Source organism: Notolabrus celidotus, chromosome 17 (assembly GCF_009762535.1).
Source record: "Notolabrus celidotus isolate fNotCel1 chromosome 17, fNotCel1.pri, whole genome shotgun sequence".
Taxonomy (NCBI): domain Eukaryota; kingdom Metazoa; phylum Chordata; class Actinopteri; order Labriformes; family Labridae; genus Notolabrus; species Notolabrus celidotus.
The window spans coordinates 8237471-8257612 of record NC_048288.1 but is presented as its reverse complement, the minus strand read 5'-3'; the positions used below and the strand labels follow the sequence as shown (position 1 = coordinate 8257612).

The 20142-nt window shown below is 42.3% G+C and overlaps 1 protein-coding gene across 1 annotated transcript in view; it reads right to left on the bottom strand.

Annotated features, from left to right (window-relative positions):
* Window positions 1-4413: 4413 nt before the first annotated feature.
* The window catches only part of stau2 (staufen double-stranded RNA binding protein 2), a 135403-nt gene continuing 119674 nt past the window's right edge, over window positions 4414-20142 (bottom strand). Inside the window, exons 14-15 of the mRNA XM_034706321.1 lie at window positions 6968-7033; window positions 4414-5871 (exon numbers count right to left, since the gene is read on the bottom strand). Coding sequence (XP_034562212.1) covers window positions 5836-5871; window positions 6968-7033 — 102 coding nt within the window. The 3' untranslated portion in view covers window positions 4414-5835. The remainder of the gene's footprint in view (window positions 5872-6967; window positions 7034-20142) is intronic.

Sequence of the window (20142 nt, the reverse complement as noted above, 5' to 3'; positions counted from 1 at the left end):
CACTCCTCTTTCAAACCCCATATGAGGACAATCATCTTTGTTAGGGACCATATTCTTCTGCAAGAGTTTGAGCTTTGACCCTTGGGGAGAAGGTTCAGGGTCCCTCAGACCAGGCTGAACCGCTTTAAACATTCATCCTAACCCCACTAAGATTCAGAAGAACAGGTGATGCAGGATGTGCCAGAGGTCGGTCAATATGTCAATATGTCACTACGTCTCTGCGGTGAGACAGAGTGTATGTATTGTTACTTGGAATATGCTGCCGTCTTTTCTAAGAAGTTTGTATGATTTCTATTCTCTCTAGTTGACAGCCTCCCTCTTACACTGATATCTTTTCATAACATACAGAGCAAAACAAGATTATCAGCGACATGATGGTTGTTAGTTCATACTGAATTTTAATGCTTTCTTAATAAATATTGAGTGATAATCGTCTCTTAACCTGAAGTGTCTCTGTTTGTAGATGAGGAGTTTTTCTTCTTTAGATAATTTTCTTTTGACATGGAGTTTAGTCCTCATGTCTGATAGTCTGATATTGGAGCTGGATTACCAAACAGACGTACGTTTTTGTAATTATTGTTTATGACAGAGAGAAACTCTACAAACAGGGCTTTGCTAGCTTAAAGAGCTAAATGTCTATGACAAATCAATACATGACCTCATTAGTCTGCAACCTAATAAAAGTTGTCTGAACAAAGAAAGTAAGAGAAGATCTTTATTTATTTGTTTGCTTCAACAAATGAGGTACATATTCACCACAGTGCTTGATGGTGCTCATGGGAAATGTAGTCCCAGAAAAACACTACTGATTTCATGCAAGGAGGGCGCCAGAATCAACAATACATGAAAATTACTCACACAGCCTTTGAATTCAAAATGCATTGTTTACTTCACGGTTGTATCCAGAAAATCAGAGGATCATATCTGTTTAACATAAGATTAAAGATATGCAATGATTTTTGAAGATACAAAAGTCAGCATTTGACGGGAAATTAGAATCTTAGGATGATTTAAGCAGCATACAGCGACTTTTTAAACACTTTTTTCTTTAAATTGAGCTCTTTTTGCTGTTGAATTCGTCAGTCTTGTTGGTGACAAGATTTTTCGTGGGTCATTGGGAGGAAGCAGTGTTGATTTTAATCTGTTTTGCAACCAGTTCAAAACTCCTCACAGGAGCTTTAATCACGTGTCACAGAAATGACTCACTCAAAACTGTGAGCCCGTGTTTCTTGTTTTGTCCTTTTATTGTCTCACTTCTCTGTCTGCTTTGGATTTAGAAAGATGTGTCTCATTAGTTGTGAAAAAGTAATGAAGTGCAGGAAAACGAAGAAAGCTGTGATATTTTCATAGCATGAAGCCACCAAAGATGCAGAGTCTAAAGCCTCTAATCTCTAATTTGTCTTTGAGTGATATGTTCCTTCATCACATGGCTTTAAGAGTGAGTGTTGATGATCCAGGATTCAACATAGTCTGCAGCAGTGAGACTTTAGAGCAGAATTTACTGCTGTTTACATCTGACTTGCCAAAAACTACAATGTGCAGCAGATGTAGAAAATGACTGGACCTTATTAAAAATTAAACGTGTTTTTAAGAACTGTGTTATAGAATGAAGGCTTTTGCACACCGAGTCTGTATTTTCCTGAAGCATTTAGTTAAAAGGTTGCACACAGAAACCTTGCACACGCAGTCCGCTGTGTTAATTGTCCTATTCTTTGCGAAGATTCACAGCACAACACATGTTGAAAAAAACTTGATCCACCCACTCCTGCAACCAAGACAAGTGCAAGGAGAGTTTGACGTTCAAAGCATCATTGTCTCAGAGTCTTGTTATGTAAGGCATGGGGTTCCTCAGGGGTTTGTCCTAGGTCCACTGCTGTTCCCATTATACCTGGCACCATTGGGTCACATTTTGCACTCTTGTGGGATAGATTTTCATTGTTATGCAGATGACCTGCAGTTATATATGCAAATTGTTGCAGGAAATGGATCTGCTGCATTGAAACTTGAATACTGTCTGGCTGCTGTTAGAGGCTGGTTGTCGTCAAACTTCCTGCTTCTCAACTCTGCCAAGACTGAAATGATGATTGTCAGCCCAGCAAGACTGAGTCACTTGTATGACGGTTTCACTCTGTCACTTGATGACTGTGCACATTCCAAGTGCAGGGACAGAGTTAAAAATCTTGGTGTAGTGTTTGACCAAACACTCTCTTTTGGCCTTCACATTAAAGAAGTGACAAGAGTGTCCTTTTAAACACCTAAGGAATATCGCCAAGATAAGATCAGTCCTGTCTTTCAGTGATGCTGAGACTCTTATGCATGCATTTATTTCATCGAGGTTGGACTATTGCAATGTTCTTTTGCCAGGTCTGCCCAAGAAAAGTTTGTGAGGTCTGCAGATGGTGCAGAATGCAGCAGCTCGCCTTCTGACCAGGTCGAACAGGTACGAGCACATAACTCCAGTGCTCTCCTCTCTTCCCTGGTTGCCTGTTCACGCCAGAGCAGATTTTGAAGTGTTACTGTTGACTTTTAAATTGTAAATGGCTCTGCACCCTCTTATCTCGCCGACCTGGTGGAATCCATATGTGCCTGCTCGGGCACATCGCTCTCAGGGGACTGGCCTTTTAAGTGTCCCTGAGGTCCGAAAAAAAACCCTTGGTGAGCGGGCCTTTTCTTTCCGTGCACCCACTAATTGTATGGAACAATCTACCTGCTGACATTAGATTAGAATGTTCCATTGATGTATATAAAGCAAAGCTGAAGACCCACCTGTTTAATGTTGTTTACTGCTGATGTTTCTTATGGTGTTGTGTTTCTGTTTATTTGTTTTTAAGCTTTGTAAAGCACTTTGATTAAAAGCTCTCTATAAATAAAATTATTATTATTATTATTATTATTATCCACTTGAGGCTGGCTGCAGGAACACCAGAAACCACATACACACCCATAAAAGAAGACGATCTTTGCAGCAGAAATAAACATGTTTACAGCCTGGTTCAAAAAACGACTTTGGTCTGAAGAGCTAATTTCAATTACAGTGTGCTAATTGACACTGTATGTATGTTTATACCTTAATCTCAGAGATTTTAGAAATATCATTTGAATCTTCTTTCATCTGTCTGTACCTCCAGAAAATACCAGAAGGTATCAGAAAGAGAGACATGTATCTTCTGAAGATTTTTTAAGGCTGCAAGTAAGAAAGCAATAACACAAGGTTGGCTTCAGAAGAACCCGAACACCATTAAACTACTTAAAGACATTATTAACTCTGTTCGCAGTATGGAAAAAATGACTTTTGCTCTTTGCCTTCAAAAGAAGAAGGGGGATAAACTATGGGAAAATGGGATTGCTACAACCACAAAGACTCTTTCTGTTTATCTGAATGCCTTTGTTGTATACTGTACCTGTCTATAATACTTAAGTTTCACTTTATTTTTTACTGATTGTAATGTAATGTACTGGTCCTCACTTGTACAATGTTATGTGTTCATTTAAACAAAAATAAAAATGAAAGTTTAAAAAAAAAAAGATTACCAGTTTTGCCCAAATAAAGACATGACTAACTTGACCGACAGGTGGGAACACTGTAGCTGTTGGTGAGGGTTGGCTTCAAAACAGCGCTTCAGAACAGATGGGTTACATCACGGATACTACGTCCATTATTTATAGCCTATGATGCAGACACGTCGACCAAAGAAGGATGACTGGACTGCAATTGTTAACAAAATATATCCCAAGGAAAAACTCACCTTCTCCATGAGACTACCAGCTGTTGGTATAAAATATTGGAAAATGGAGCACATACATCATTGTTTGTTCTCTTTCCTTTCTTCTGTTTTAACCTGAAATTATAATAAAAAGAAAGTAAAAAAAAACTTTGAAAAAACATGCTGTACTTTCTTACGAAAAACAAACAAACTCAGTCTTCAAAGGCCGCCAGAATCAGTGTGCATGGGGCAAAGAGCAATCGACAAGGTAAGACATCATAAGTGTAGTGAGAGAGTGATGCATGAGAGAAAGACAAACATAAGAAACCCCCTGATGTATCCTTGAAGATAAGAAATATTGTATAATTCAACAGAGGAGAGAGAAACCACGGGCTGAGAGTGCAAATCAATCTTGTGCTTGGAGAGCTGTCAGATGATTTATAGTCATGTGCTCCAACATCAGAAAAAGCAGAAGATAGTGAAGAGAGAAAATAAAACACTTATCAGTGCACTTCAGGTTTTCTTTTTTCGCCTCTCTTGTCACCACCTTGTTTCTCATTTTCACATACTTATGCAACTTGTGTTTCACATCACCCGAAGAAACGTGTGAAAAAGTAGATTTAATTATCAAACAGTGCTTTTGTGAGTCAGAGTGTGATGTTGTGTTTACACCTGTGAAGAGGAGAGAAATAAAACACACAGACACAGGTTTTTTCCACATGAACTGAGGTGTTTTTACTGCATTTCAGTAACAGACAGCCTTATTACACATTGCACTCACAGCGAAGAAGAATACACATCCTCAATGTCAGTGATCAAAGTGAGTCAAAGTGAAGCGGCCTTTGGAGGGAGGGAGTCTGCGAATCATCGGACGCCGGCTCTCTCCGTTTCAAAGAAGCACTCCTAAATGCAGGCATTAAAAGCACCCAGTTGATGCCTTGGCGGGTCAATACAACACACACAATGGGTGTAGATGTGATCGACAAAACTGTGAGGGGGGGGAGAGGAGGGGATGATTCACTGACACAAAATCACTGGAATGAAGAGGGTTTTTTCATTCACTGGAGGACATGCAGTCACGCCCGTACGAAACTTTCTGGACTCTACGGTAAAACTTTACTGGCATCTTTGTGTCGACAGCGGCCCCTTTGCCTCCGCTGCAGGTCGGGTGATGCTCCAGTGATGCTATGCCAGTGTGGGGTTGTGTTAAACGGGGAAAGTTAGACCCTTTAGGAGGCAAAAGGCTCGTCCAACCTTCCCTCCTGGGTTGGTCAACACTTCTACTGATTACTGCTAACACCAGTTTTGTCCTTTTTGTCCACATGAAAAAAACTTTTTCTGTGTTATTTTTCGGTATATGATACTCTTGCAAGTCATACACATCCATATAGATAGATGATATCTTTTTTTTTAATGTCAGCATACAAGGTAAGCTGGGTGACTATATATGAAGACAACAACTACAACTTTCACAGCACTGGCATTGGTTAATTTTAAATACAGTACTCAAGCATTGTTAGATTAATAAAATAACAAAAGAAAAAAATAAGAATAAACGGAAACAGAATACCCCCGAAAATAAGCTACTGTACGCAGGTTTCTCCCCTAAAATGTTTCTTTTGTATTTCAATGGCATGATGTACATATTTGTTTTTAACCATACCAACAGACATTGATCCAAAGGGAAAGTTGTCAAAGCAGTGTTATCACTTTGGATTTCCCTTGATTTCATACAGTACCATGCATCATTCTCATTAGTTTTTGTTTTTGTGACTTTGAATTTGGACTGAAACCATCGATAAACATATTAAGATAGCGTTGTCTTCACATAGACTCAGGTAATGGTGTTTTTAGTCGGTCATTTCTCGGTGCACATCCACCCTATTGCATGTTGACAGGTTTTGCAGGATACAGTGGCAATCGTGGGGGTTGGGGTTAGACGGGTAAGGAGGGGTGTGGAAGGAGTGGGTAGTGGGGTTGTAGGTTATGGGAGATCAGGGTGAGGGGATTTAAGAGGAGGGGATGTCAGGGTTTGTGTATGCCAAAAGGAAAGGGTTTCGGGGTTGTCAGCTCCTAGACGACAGCCTTTGAATCCTTGCAGACCTGAGTGGTGGTGCCTGAGTTAGTCTGTTTAATGTCCGTCCTCCCTCCCACATGGTTCACTGGTCTGAAAAGACAAATAAAAAACCAAGTCAGGTCAGGTTTGGTCAAGGTCTGAGCTAATGATCAGTCCTGGTGTCGGGGAATTTTCTCTACGTGTTCCCCCGGAAGATATCTTTCAAAATACGATAAACGATTCTCGTAAACTTGGAGAGAAAACGAAAGTGCTGCCCGCTACTCCAGACACTTAAAGAGTCCTTGACCTCAATCTGTTTCACATGAACTGATCAGATGAGCTTCTGGTGTGTGGTTTGTATCAGAGATGACTGTGGAGGTTGTGCTTTGAGGTGTGAACCAAAGAGAAGAAAAGAGGCACATCTTTATTTAGATATGTGTGATTATCAGAATCCTTACGCCCAATGATATGTTATCAAAAGAGTATTGTTGAGTTAATGAGTTGCAGAAACAAAAGGGGAACTACCGTAGTGAGACATGAGTGATTAAATGCTCAGGTGAATGTGTAATTGCAGCCATACTTGCACCTCTCCTCCAGAGTGACGTGCATGAAGCTGTTATTAAGCTCGGCTGTCTTTCCTCTCTTTGTTCCACTCCTCTTTCCCTCTAAAGAAGACACGGAGCTGGAAGAGAACAGCCCTGCCCAAACTATTTTTCCCAGGGCACACCTATTATGAAAATACTCCAGAAATGCTTGATTTCCTCCCTGCTTTCCAAAAAATCCCCCCACCACTTCTTTCCTACTCCACTCTCTGCTGTCGTCCTTCCTCCTTCCTTCCTCATCGTTAAGGAGACATGAGATAAAGAAAGCCCACTTTTCTGTCATGACTGTAATGATAGCAATCATGCAAAATATGGATCCCTGACAGGAGGGTATTGCATGTAAATATAAACGCCTACTGCTGCTTTCCTATGGATGAAAAAATGTGGAGAGGAAATGTTTGGACGTGTGTGTGTGGGCGTTGAGGGAGATGATGATGGGGCAGCCTGCAGCGCTCAGATTTTACAATAAACCAGATTGGCACACATGCACACACGCACATCTGGCTCCCTATCTGATGACACTGTGTCCACCCTGATGAGTCGATTGTTTCAAATCCCCAGTGCTCTGTGTGTTGTTTGGCTGGTGTGATCAGGTCCTACCGTACCTTGATGGGGCCGTCCACCGGGTCCAGTCCCTGCTCCGACAGCTGTTTCAAGGCACTTAGAGCAGCCTGAGAAAGAGAGGGGACAACAGATGGTGGAGTGAGTGAGAGAGCGAGGGAGGGAGAGGAGGGAGAGAGGAAGATTGGGTGGGAGGAGAGTGAGTGTCACCCTTCAGCTGCTTTTCAAATAACACTTACTCTGGGAAACCTGATGCCAGCAGGACACTTTCCCCTCGCCCTGTGTTGTCTTTGGCTCCTCTCCACCCTCTGTTTATCTAACGTTATTGGGTTAACATTTCCACTTTATGTTTTGGCTGCTCTGCATTTTCCTGAGTCAATGTGAGTGACATCTGTATTCTCAGTGACCACAGCTTAATAAATAGCAGCAGGTCTAAAACACTTATAAATCATAAACGGAACGAAACATGCAGAATCATAAGATCTGTGGAGCTCAAAACTCACACCGTGAAACCAGAGGTGAGAAATGTTTGTGTTCATTTTGACTTTGAATTGCATAATGACTTAATTAAACTCAATCTGTGGTGGCAAATGGAAGTAGTTGATGCAGAATGACACTTTCAAGCCTCTTAATGGCAAGAAAATAACTCTGAATAGTCTGCTACATTTAGCTCATAACCACAACCTGTCCTGTGATGCAATCTGATGCCAAGTCAATAAAAACTTCCTGTCTTCCTCCCAGTATTTCACACAGTGCAGCTTCAGTAACTCTCTGTTATTAAGTCTAGATCATTTGATCAGGTCTGCTCATCACACGCCTGATGTGAGGACGGTCTGGACTTCTATCTGCCAGAATACAGAAATCCAGACTTAAAGCTCCTGGGAGGAGACCGGACTGGTTGTGAAACAGTCTGAGATTGATTGCCTGCAACTTATGCAACGGGGGTTGGTGTCAGAGCAGAGGATTGATAGCACACTGAACAGCCTTTCTTTACATTTTCAACACCAGATATTCACAAAGAGTGACACATCTGTCTGTTAGAAGACAGCAGGAGGAGGTTTCTGGTCAGAAAACATTACCTTGGCATGTTGAGAAAGCTGTAAGTTGGACATCTTGACCTACAGGGCGCCAAAATCACACGAACAGAAAGTTCCTAACAGCAGCTTTAAATTTTGTAAAACTAAATCTTAACTTCAAAGCACTGATCTGCTCTTTTAGGGTGATAAAGACAACCAGTGAGCCAAACCTATCACATGTAATCATGTCACAATTAACAAGCACTTCTGAATAAGAGCTGATAAAAGGGGCGCCAAGATGAACGTGTCCATGTGATCTTTAACAGGCTGCAAAGATTAGCAAAGATCTGCATTTTCACATAAAGTAGCACCAACTTAGTTCATTTTGTTTCACATAAGGATGTTTATTTCTGTTTGCTGAGGCAGAAGTTTAACTTCTCCATTTTGTCTGCTCTTCTTTTTACCCTCCGCTGAGCCTGATTCACAAACCTGCCTTGTTTGCGTATCCAATCCATTCCCTCAGACATACGAATGTTCTGAGCAACTTCCTTTGATTCTAGTAAAGACTTATATGGATGCATTTTACTTCATTTGTAATCAGATGACATTTGAATTACAGAACGATGACCCAGCCTCCTTTTTAAAGCATCAACACTTTTCTATGAGAACATGAAACGTGGACTCAAAAATGTGCATGTTGCAGCTTTTTTAGAACGGCGTGTTGTAAACGCAATCCTTAATTTTCTGCAGCTGTGTCAGATTTCGAGGACTGATTGGGATGCCTGTCCACACTGGCTTCTTCAGTCCATCAGTACTTCACAAAGAGGCTCTATAAATAACTTATTGGTGATTTTAAATCAATAAAAGAGAAAATCACTACAAAATACAATAACCCCTAAAGGCTCCACTTCTTATTCAACACATGTGATCCTCCATTGGTGTGAACCAGCCTGGACCCTGAACACTTCATCACTGGTTAATCAGAGGTGAGATAAGGCATTCAGAGCTCTGCTCAGTGGATGAGTGAGATGTGACGACTGGCTGAGTTTCCTCATTAAAGAGCCCACCAACGTTAGGCTGTACGGACTCTGGTTAGTTGTATCAGCGACGTGGGGCCGACAAACTCAACTTCCCTCATGAGAGCATCTCACATGGAGACAGAGATGTCTCCGTGTGAATAACAGTCTGCATCGGGCTCTTATTATCTCAGTATTAATCTGTGATTAATGTTTCCTCTTAAAGCACATCATGTGTGGCGTATAAATATGTCTCTATGGAATGCTACATATAGAAGAGGATGTTGCATAGTTATCTCTGTGCTTGAGCCCAAAATAATATTCAACACATTTAACTTCAGATTATAAGAAACATAAACCAGGAATTATAATTTATGAGCGACAGGTGCAGAGGTCAAAATCTGGTTTCTATCCATCAAACTGAGAAAAAAAATAAATGCTTACAAGTCCTGAAAAATCTGCAACAATATAGCAGGACTGGTTTGAAAAATTGACACTGTTGGGTTATTACTTTCTCCAGAGACTCAGAAATCAACCGGAGCCCCTCCAAGTCTGCAGCAGACAATTTATGGTGCGATGTGTTTTTTTTTCTCTGTGAAGATCCGACAGCCGGCGAGATTTAGAGCGCGAATATACTTACAGAGATTTAAGGTGACAACCCTGTAGAACATGACAGCTGAGGGAATGTTTTAACAATTACACTGTTAATAAACATAAATCACATCAGGCGACTCTTCATATAACGCTTTCTATAAGTCTGCAGAACCATCATGTCCTCTCAAAGCGACCAGGACCGTCCACACATACCGAGGTGGAAAAAGTCATTAAGATAAGACAGAAAACCAACACACAGATGAATCAAGCACAGGTGATCCGGTCCCCTGAACAGCACAGAGGGGTAAAAGTCCATTTCCTCCACTGACCAATAAATTGCAATCACAACCACCTTCCCCATCATGACTCCTTATTTGTTGTGTTTTATCAGTTTGGGACCTTCCTCTCCCTGAGTAAACAGCCAGAGCCCATCTGTTGGAGGGTGGTGGTGGTGGTGGTGGTGGTTGGGGGCCTTGTGAGTGGAGATAAACAGCCATAAATCAGGGGCTTGACGGTGGCAGTGCTGCTGATATACGACGGGCAGGCATGAGGGCTGCAGCAGTGAAGAGCCTAAAGCAAATACTGGCCCTATCTGTGGGAATGGCAGCCAGTGAAATCATTATTTTTCTAATGAGATAAGTCAGCCATCGTTAGAGGCGGCCGCTGCTCTGATGCATCAACACCAGGGGAGTGTGTTTAGTCTGAGGCTGTGACATGCAAGGTGGAGGTGTTCCATCTTGGTTATGGAACAAATAGAGCAGAGAGGATGTGGAGTCATTGTTAAATGGGCGAGTAATGCAGTGGTGGAGGCTTCTTAAATTAGACTGAATTAATTGATCGATTGACCAATCAGAGGCAGAGCTGCCTCCTTAATGTAGGAGTAAAAAAAAATGACGAGAAGTCCTGGACTGGAGTTTCATTTTGTGAGTCAGGTTTTTGTTTTTTAGCTTCATCACTGTTAACAGAAACAAGTCAGGCTGCACACTCCACAAACTCCTCAAAGTTGGTGTTTTACAAGGTTTCCACAAGGGGTCCAATATCACCCAAGCAAAGCTGCCAGGAACCATCAGGGCAACACTTATGAAAACTGTGATAATTGACTGTGTTTTAGTGAAACATGAGATTTATACAGGCCGATGTAGAAGTTTGGTGCAGTGCTGAAATGTAGAACAAAAAAAATGGGGGAGTTGAGTCCAAGAAATATATCCTCAGTTGGCCGATGAAACTCTGATTGGCATACATCCTTATTGTTCCCTGTTGAGAACTTCCCCAACTCTGAGGGCTGGGTTGAGCTAGAATTTGGCTGTATCATCTTTTTTTGGTTATTTATTTTATTTTATTTAACCTTTATTTAACCCGTTGAGATCTCTTTCACAAGGGTGACCTGGCCAAGGGTCAGCAGCGAACGTCATAATAAATATTGCACGAACATGGAACAGATTACAGACAATAAGTTAAAAACAAACAACAATGAAGAAGGTGCAAAGTAGTTCACAGCTAAAGCGTGAAAATTGTGATCACAGATAACAATTTTAAAAACACAGGCGCTGTTCAATGGTCTCTCACTGTCTGTCACTTGAAATAGAGCCAATGGAGCCAGTTTCAAGTCCTTCTGGAGTGTGATCCATGCTGAGGAGGCAGCAAAACTGAAAGCTCTCTCGCGGCTCAGTACGAACATGACATGATAAACTGTGTTCAGAGTCTGCAAACATTTGGCTGAAGCACTCAAACACAACACATCCTCGTAATCAAGCAGAGGCAGAAAGGTTGCAGATACAAGAAGTTTCCTAGCTCTGAGAGAGAAGCAGGACCTACTCCTGAAGGAGTTTGGAGACCAAATCGACAAAGTACTTTGAATGATAGTTCCCGGTTCCCAAGTAGTTCTAGTTTATGACAAGATCTAGAGATTTTCCTCAGGAAGTTACAACATAAATTTGGTTTCTACAGTGTTCAAGACCAATTCAAGCTTCTGCAGACGAGACTGAAAACAAGACACTGACTTTAAAACTCTAAAGTCTGTGTAACCGATGATGAACAGCAGTAAATAATGGTGTCATCAGCATAAAAGTGATACATACCACTTGACAAGTTATCACACAGATTACTGATGCAGATGGGAAATAAATTGGAGCCTAAGACTGAACCCTGGGACACACCCTTTAAGGACACACGGGGCATCACAGTTCAAGGGAAGGTGACTTGTATTTACCACCTTACTGCTTGAGAAGTTTGAATGTTGTAATACGAGCTCCAGTAAATGAAGGATGCACTCCTCCATGAGACAACAAAGGTGCAGTGATGAGGTGTCTGAAGCTACCTGTGATGATCTAACAAGCATGAGTCGGTACTGTGTAATTAAACCTGCTCCTCATTCACCTCTATGACACAGCAGAGGGTGTTGAGGCACGGGGCTACAACAACAAACTGCTGGGTTATCTGACAAAAAGCTCTGAACTACTGCAACATGTTAGGCAGAAAACAGGAACAGGAACATAATTATTCCATTAATACTTTTTAATCAAGTACAAATCCTGTTCTCATAACTCTCACTGTTAATGAATCTGATATCTGAACTCAAACTGTCTTTCCTAAATCATCTTTAATCTTCTAATAAGTACCCATGACAGCACACAGACACCAACTCAACCCCCTCAATTTGCTAAGAAGCATGCACTACAGTCCCCCTCATCAGTCCATCTTCACCCGTCCTTTCCCCACCTCAACATCAGATAACAAATAAGCACTCGCCATTAATCTAAAACCAGGAGCCAACCTGAAGGGCCCATCGGCCACTTCACACATGGGCTCATTCATCGCTCAATCAAGCCGCCTCTAGTTCAAAGGCTTTGACAAACAGTGGTCCAATGTGACATGTCTGAGAAGGATCTGTGATCGTGGCCGAGCTCCTGATGTGGACTGACAAGGGAGGCTCATTTTTCTGGGCCTGCTGCGCTCTTAATGGCTTCACAGACAGAGACTTTGCTTCTGTCAGTGGCCCAGCCAAACAAAGGTCCAGTCCCTCAGGAGTCCCCGGTATCAGCCTGAAGGATCTGATGGATTGTTGGATAACACTGACCCTGACAAATCCGAGCCAGTGTCAGATCTGACTGCTGGACTACAGGGTTCTGGGGAAGCAATTGGCGAAGTATTGGGGGGATTGCTGGGCTGACTGAGGGGTACCATGTGTTCATGGGTAAGACAAGAGGCAAAGAAAATAAAGGTTTGGTTGGAAAGGAACCAGGAAGAAGACAGGAGGCTAAAATCCGATCTCAATCACTTCACCCTCCAGCACCTTTTAGCAGCCATCAAAGACACCAGGGAGGTCCTAATGAAGCGAAGACCTCCAGCACATCATTCAGGCTCACATGCTAGCATCTCTCCACCTCCTACTCTGAATCTTCAGAGACACAGAACAAAGAGAAACCCCAGTTTGTGTGTTCCTTGGCTTTATCAGATCAGATCCTGCCTCTGCTCAGCTGGAGGCCAGATGAAAGCACAGACAGGAGTTTAAGGTTTAACCCAGTGACCCAGTCTTGGTGGTACAGATGGGTATTCCTCTCTTTTCCAGGTTCATACAGTCTTCCAGGGCTTTCTCTGGCTCTGTGTAGTCCAGCTTGATGAGTCAAAGAGTTCTCTTATCTTGGAACCAGGCCAAGAGCAGCAGCAGCATCCTACCTTCGTAATGATCCTGTGCTATTGATCAAGCCTTGAGTTTGGACCCCCACATTAGCCAAGAAAACAAGAGGCTTAAAGAGAGTCGATTTCAGGGTTTCTGGCTTGTCTAGAAAACAGCAACCTCCGACAACAATGAACTAAAGAGGATTCATGGAAACGGAATATGAAAGGCTTCTTTGTACAGTGTTATGTGTGTAAGTTTGGGCTGATGGTCAAAGCCATTGTCTGACTCTTCGTTATGGGCCTCAGTCGTTTACTGGAACATAATTGGGGGATAAGCACATCCCAAACTTGACCGAAACACCAACCATGCCATTGTTTCACAACAACCTCAAGAAAGTTTTCTTCTTAGAAATGGGAGTGTTTTGTATAGATCGTACCCCAAACCCTCTTGTTCTGCAATAACATGCTCTCAGTGACGTCTTAATAACTCTTCAAAGAGTCTGATTAATGTCGAGTGGCTGGTTCGGGGCTGCTGCGAGGCAGGGGGACTCACAACATAAAGGAGACGCGTCATGGCTGCTGATGAGGATGATCTAAGGGACTTCCAGTAGACTAAACAATGACCAGAGTGGATTTCAAACAGGGTGTTATACAGGCTGGACTGGGGATGTTGGAAAAGTGCCCTGCTGCCAGAAAGGTTGTGAAGCAGGATATACTGTTCAGGAGAGGGCTTGTTCTGTTTTCAAAAGGCCACATAAAACCGTGACAGTGCTCCCTCTTTTTACGCTCACTCCCCAAAGCACAAAGAAACATGAGACACCAGGGAAGAGAGAGCCCCTGCCCTCTTTTTTTGTCCCGCGTTGTCATTAACGTGCCACTATGTCACATCTGTCTCTGATGTTCATTAAAGTCTTTTAAGCATTATCTAGTGCAGACTTCTTTTTTCCTTCTGTCATCCTCTCTCAAGCTTCTCCTCATCCCTTGGCCCTCGTTTCATCTGAATTCTTTTCTTTCCCCTCTCCCCACATCAAAACCTTGGACAGGGATCACTGGAGCTTTCCCGGATCACTCATGGGGAACACCTGTGTGTGCATAAGTGCTGCCAGTGTATACTTCTATTTGATAATGCGGTGTGATATGTACATGGATTCTTCGAGTAACTACAGAGAAAATGTATTCAGATCCTCTTACCAAATCTCCTCCTCACTCTCTCTCCAGATTTCACATCCTCTCACCCATCAGACGCACCGATAAAAGAAGCAGTGTGTGCTCGGCAGTGGCCTAGCTGCAGCCTGACATGACGTTAATTCCTCTGAAGTAGCACTTCATATGCACCACTCCGCTTCTTGTGAAACTGTGTGGCAACTGTGAGCACTGAACAGCTGAATAAACTTCTCTCTGAGGATATCTGTTTGATTTCTGCATACTTCTCAGCCTCGTGAATGTGCTGCCACATTACAGCGATCAGAAGTCTTCCCGACAAAAGATAGTGTGTGGGGCTTTTGTGGTCTGAGATGAGCTTGGATAACGGCTGTGGGGCTCCCCAGGGGAGCAAGCCTTCGCTGACATGGGAAGCCATAAATAAGAGCCCGGGGCGCAGCACCATGTCATGCGTCATTTGGGCCGGAGAGGCCTGCTTTATCCCCCTCCCATCACCGAGCTGCTGCAGGATGGCACCTCCTCGGGCGTAATACAAAACATATGGGCAAAGGGCGAGGGGCAGAAGTACCTCAGCATACCTTCCTCCTGTCCTGTCGGAAAAGCTGCTTGGAGAAAAAGCAGATACAGCTGAAGACAGCCTCTATGATAACAGTGCAGCGCCAGAGTGCAACCATCAGACTCTGAGCTGCCTCCTCGCTGATGTTATAACACATCATTATATCACAGGAGGAGAGAAGGCAAACACTGAGCAAGTCCAACTGGTTACACTACAGTATGTGTAACTAGTACTGTACATAAACAATGAATTAAATATGCCCTTTATAAAACTATGATGTAGCTGTAAATGTGCTTCAGAAACCATTTGAATAGTTACAATAGTGCATAATGATATGCAGTACTGTAGATATGTTTTAAATGTCACAGATCCCTGGACTCAGAAGTGCTCATTAAAAAGGAAATGTTACTTTTATACTTGTTTTTGGTGTTAAATGTAATCTTTATTCATAATGTTCACACATGAAACATACTATATATTAATATATATATTCTTTATGAGAGTCTGCTGACATTTAAAAGATTTGTTTCACAAAAACACGTTTCATTTTGCACTCACGCCTCTTCATATAAGTAATGCTTTGTGTGAGAAATGTTCGACTGACAAATGAAGAGTTTCTTCCTGGTGAGCAGATTTAATGGCAGCCAGCTTCACATCAAGTGAAGAAGAATGAGGTGTTAAAATGAATATGTGAGCAGGCTGTAATTAATGTTTTATGGAGCAACACTGCAGATTAGTGGTTGGAGCTTTTAATGATTTCATCTACAAATGACGCAGCATTTCCAATGTTCATTTTGAGAACAGTGACAGAGCACGCAGAGGTTTTACTCTGTGACTTTTCATCTGCGCTAGATTTCATCACCCGACTACGGACTGGAATAAAATGTTGAGTTCACTGTGCTGATTAAAGGATTAGTACAAACTTTCAAGGAGTAATGTCTCCTGAAAAACAACACACCTCTTCAGCATGATGACTTAAATAATGCTTTTGGCTCTGCTGCAGCTCGTGAATGAAATGCGGACATTGGACAGCAGTGAAAAGAAGTTGAGAGATGTGCTTTCTGCCGCTTTCAATAAAGAAGAAAGAGAGAAGACGCTTTTCCAGATCGTCAAGCTGAGACAAGAGGTGGAGGATAAGAGTCCAAGAGTCCAAGAGTCTACGTGATAATTAATACTCATTTTATTGACAACTGCGAAATGTATTCTCAGTGCTACAAACTAGCATACTGCGTGAGACTTACAGCCTTGCTCATATGGCAGAAGTTAAACTGAAAGCTACAGAGGGATGAAGCTGACTGAAAAAGACCCGGCTGTGGATACTGATGTCGTGACTGTTAGGTACAGAGAGGCAGGTTAACATGTAACAGTTTATGTTTTAAAATTCAAGCATAAAATGTGAACAGATTCACATAGAGATAGACAGATTACAAGGCTTACAAGGCTGATTTAAAAAAACAATCAAATAATGTCTGCAGTCTCTGCAGGAAGCCTCGCCACTGTGGCTGCTGTCAATCAATGTTAACGTAGCTGTAAGTGATGACACATTTTCCCCTCCTAAATAATAGCAGATCAAATACATGTATTAAATCCATCTGAAACATGTAACTGGAAGCTAAACATGTATATTAGATGGCAATGTGGTTATAATAATGGATGTGATTATTATTAAATAGTTGAATTTTTAGATGCAAATAAACAACAAAGTGATATCTGCATTGTTTATCAGATATCAGCCAACCTGCTCTCTAATTATCGGCATCAGCTGTTGAAAAGCTGATATTAGTTGACCACTAAATTCATATAGACAAGCTGGTTTCGTCTGTCAAGTAATAAAATGTGTATTTGTTCTTAAATGTACTTCTATTTTTAAATAATGGTGTATTTTTACACACATTTTACCGTTGTCCTATAGTTCTGTATTTATTTTCAGACTAAAAACATGTACAGTACGTTGTCTAATCTCAGTGAAACCAAACACAGTGCAGTAAACACATATCGTTCCTGAACTTTACCTTTTAAAGGGCATTTTGTATTTTAAGGTTAATTAGATATCTGGATGAATTATTAAATGATTGCCTTGCAATATATTATCTACACAGTACAGCTGCTTCAAAAGATAATTGTTATTATGAGCAAAGCACTGCATTGTATCTTTTGATGGTATCATGTGTTATCTGGTGTTTCCCAATCCCCAGGTGTTGTGTCCTTTATTTGTATAATTTTCCCAGATTTTCTGTACACAGAGAAGCATCATCAGAGGCCTGATTGGGTGCGTTGAATGACTGCCATTGTGGTGAGTTCACTGCTGTTTACGGTTTTGGATACGTCAGAGATGAAGGACAGACCCATATATTATAATGGCTTTAAACCCTCTTTGGAACTATTTGCACTCGTGAATAAACAGCTCATCAATCCTTTAAAAGCACAATGAGCAAAAAGAGTACTCGTAAATGTAGACAGAAGCACATTGTAAACAAACGGGATGTAAACAAAAGGATGTGTCTCAGGTATCTTGCCCTCAAACCACAACATAATCTGGGTTTTGAGTCATGAAACTTTGTTGAGATGACACATTGTCTGACCCAGAGGAGAAATTATGACACTTTCACTTTTCGTTCCTTTCATCAGAGACGATGACGCACTTTCATTGAGAAAGAAACTTGCCTCCCACAGAAAGGGGAAGTTACACAGGGGGCCTATCTTTAGACATCCTAAATAGTGCTAACTTATTCCAAGGATGCCGATGCATCAGTGACTAAATGCAGAGATGAGCTATAGGGCATGAAGAATGCATTAGTGATGGGACTACTTCTTCAGAAGACACTGCTTCAAGGCCAGTGAGTCACCAACATGACCACTGACTCAGCTGAAATCCCAAAAGACCGGCCCTTGGATTTTCATGGATTTAACAACCGACTATGCAGAGATCCAACCTGGGGGATGAGACACAGTCTGGGTGGACTCTTTCTCTATGACTCACTCAAAGAGAAAACTATTTCATTCATAACTTATGCTTGACTCGTCATCTAAAGGATTAGACATGCTTCACAAATACCGGACGGTGGAGGAGATAATCAGATTCACTCCCAGGGCTAAAAGCAAAGTAACAGTGGGAGATTTGAGGAAACACCCTTCTGACCTGAGCTGTGTGGTTAAAGTCTGTTTCCATCAGACTCCCCAGTGACTCCAGAGCAGTGTTACATCGCCTCATTTACACCTGCAAAGATCCACCTTTCAATGCCAGAGGGAGAGGCTTCTAATCCCGGACACTTCGACTCAAATTGCCCTGAGGGGGATACAAAAACTCACTGTTGGAAGAAAAGCGAGTCTTCAGGCACTCGCTCTCTTATCAGCCGAGAGATAGAGATCGGTCTCGAGGGGCGTCTCTTTTCTCTCTCTTCTGCTTCCTTTCTTTCCCTCTTTTCTCGATGTCAAAGATCGACAACACGATCCTCTCATTTAATCTACTTTTCATGATCACAAATTCAAACTAACAAACTCAACACTTTCTTATTGAAGAAGTTAAAGTGGGTGAAGGTCTAATTAGAGGCTGGGTGGGGATGCAAATGCGGTGGCTTTGGTTGTTGCCTGAGAGGGAAACATGTCGTTTATTCGCATCATGGAGGCGAGAGGAGCCCACACATGAGGTGGATTCCAAGGTCTTAATCACTCCTGCCATTTGCATAGATAATCAACTTGGTAGAGATACAGCTGTGGACCATGACAATTGCTAGTGAGGATGTCAGCATGGATGTCAAAGAGCATTTGCTGTATGTTATCAGTCGAAAGGAATCCAATTATTTTTCACCCTTGGGTCAGTGGCGAGAGCTAGGATGTTGTTTGTATCGGAAATGGTCTCAACAAACGAGGAGAGCGTGTGATGAGTCATCTGAGCGATATATCATAGATATTAAGACTGCTTGTTGAATTCAATCCACCAGATCAAAAAGGGAAGGAGGAAAGGAGGCTCACATTAAATAGTGATCCAGTAAGCACTTAGTTTTTAGCGTACTGATCATTCACACCAATAAAAAAACATCTGACTGCCAGAGGAGAGCTACAGGTGTGCAGAGGTAAAACAAATAACCTGGGGATGCAGTGAGAGGAAGGGTTGAGGGTGAGGGGAGACCGGCCTCCAGCTGCATGCAATAATCCTTAACCTTCAAGCTCTCTCTCTTTTCTCATGAAGACACAGCAGTGAGTACCAGAGAGTGGACGTCTGGAGGACGAGGACATCCGGTAACAAGAGAGGACGCACAGTCAGACGGCGTTTTACACCTCCTTCCTCTCCTCTCCTCCTCCCTCAGCTCCTCTCTGGGTTCACTTTTAATCACCTTGCTCACACAAGGGACACGCCTGTAAAACCTGTTGCGATGTTTTATAATTTGCTCTGGATCCCCACATGGTTTGTGCCTGTTTTTCATTACCCAGAATGCTCCCTGGGCCTATAAGACGTGGACGGACTTTGTGTCTTGCACCCAAAACCCTGAGAAATACTGTTCCAGCTCCATGTGTGAGCGCTGGATTGAGACCCATCACACCTAAGGGAGCCCCTGAGGTGTTTGGAAAACCCTCCTGTGTTACTATGGAAACTGGCAATGTGTCCAGCAGAGACAGATTATGTTTTCGGCATGTTTACTGAAAACAATAAATTCCAGTATGCTTATATCAAGAGGAAGGTTCTGCTGGTTACATCTCCTCTAACCAGGCAGGGCTCTGTGAGCGCTCTAACCAGCTGAAGATGGAGCCAGGTGGGGAAAGTGAAACATAATGCACACTGAAAACATGTGTGTCAGTGAAACCTTCACATAATGCTATTACAGGGCGAGTTTAAAGTGGTGCGGCTGTCATAAAGTGTTCATAAACAATGAGGACTGATCCCAACAGGAACAGAGCCATGTTGTGGATTTAGACTGCAATCACAGGCGGCTGACGTGATGCACCGACACAGATTGACGTAGGCATGCAAGAAAAAGCAGCATGACATGATCCTCTGCAAATTCAGAGAGCAGAGAAATTAAACCATGCAAGCCACAGTTTCTCTCAGATAGGATACTTTTCTATATTTATTTTTCTTTAAAGCAACAAAAGCGGGCAGCAATCATAAACTGTCTAAATAATGGACGTAGTATCCGTGACGTCACCCATCTGTTCCTGAGTGCTGTTTTGAAGCCAATCATCGGCGGGAGCCATATTGGAAATGTTGAACTCAACCAGACTTAGTGTGAGGTAAAGATGCGGGGTTTGAGACTCCTCGC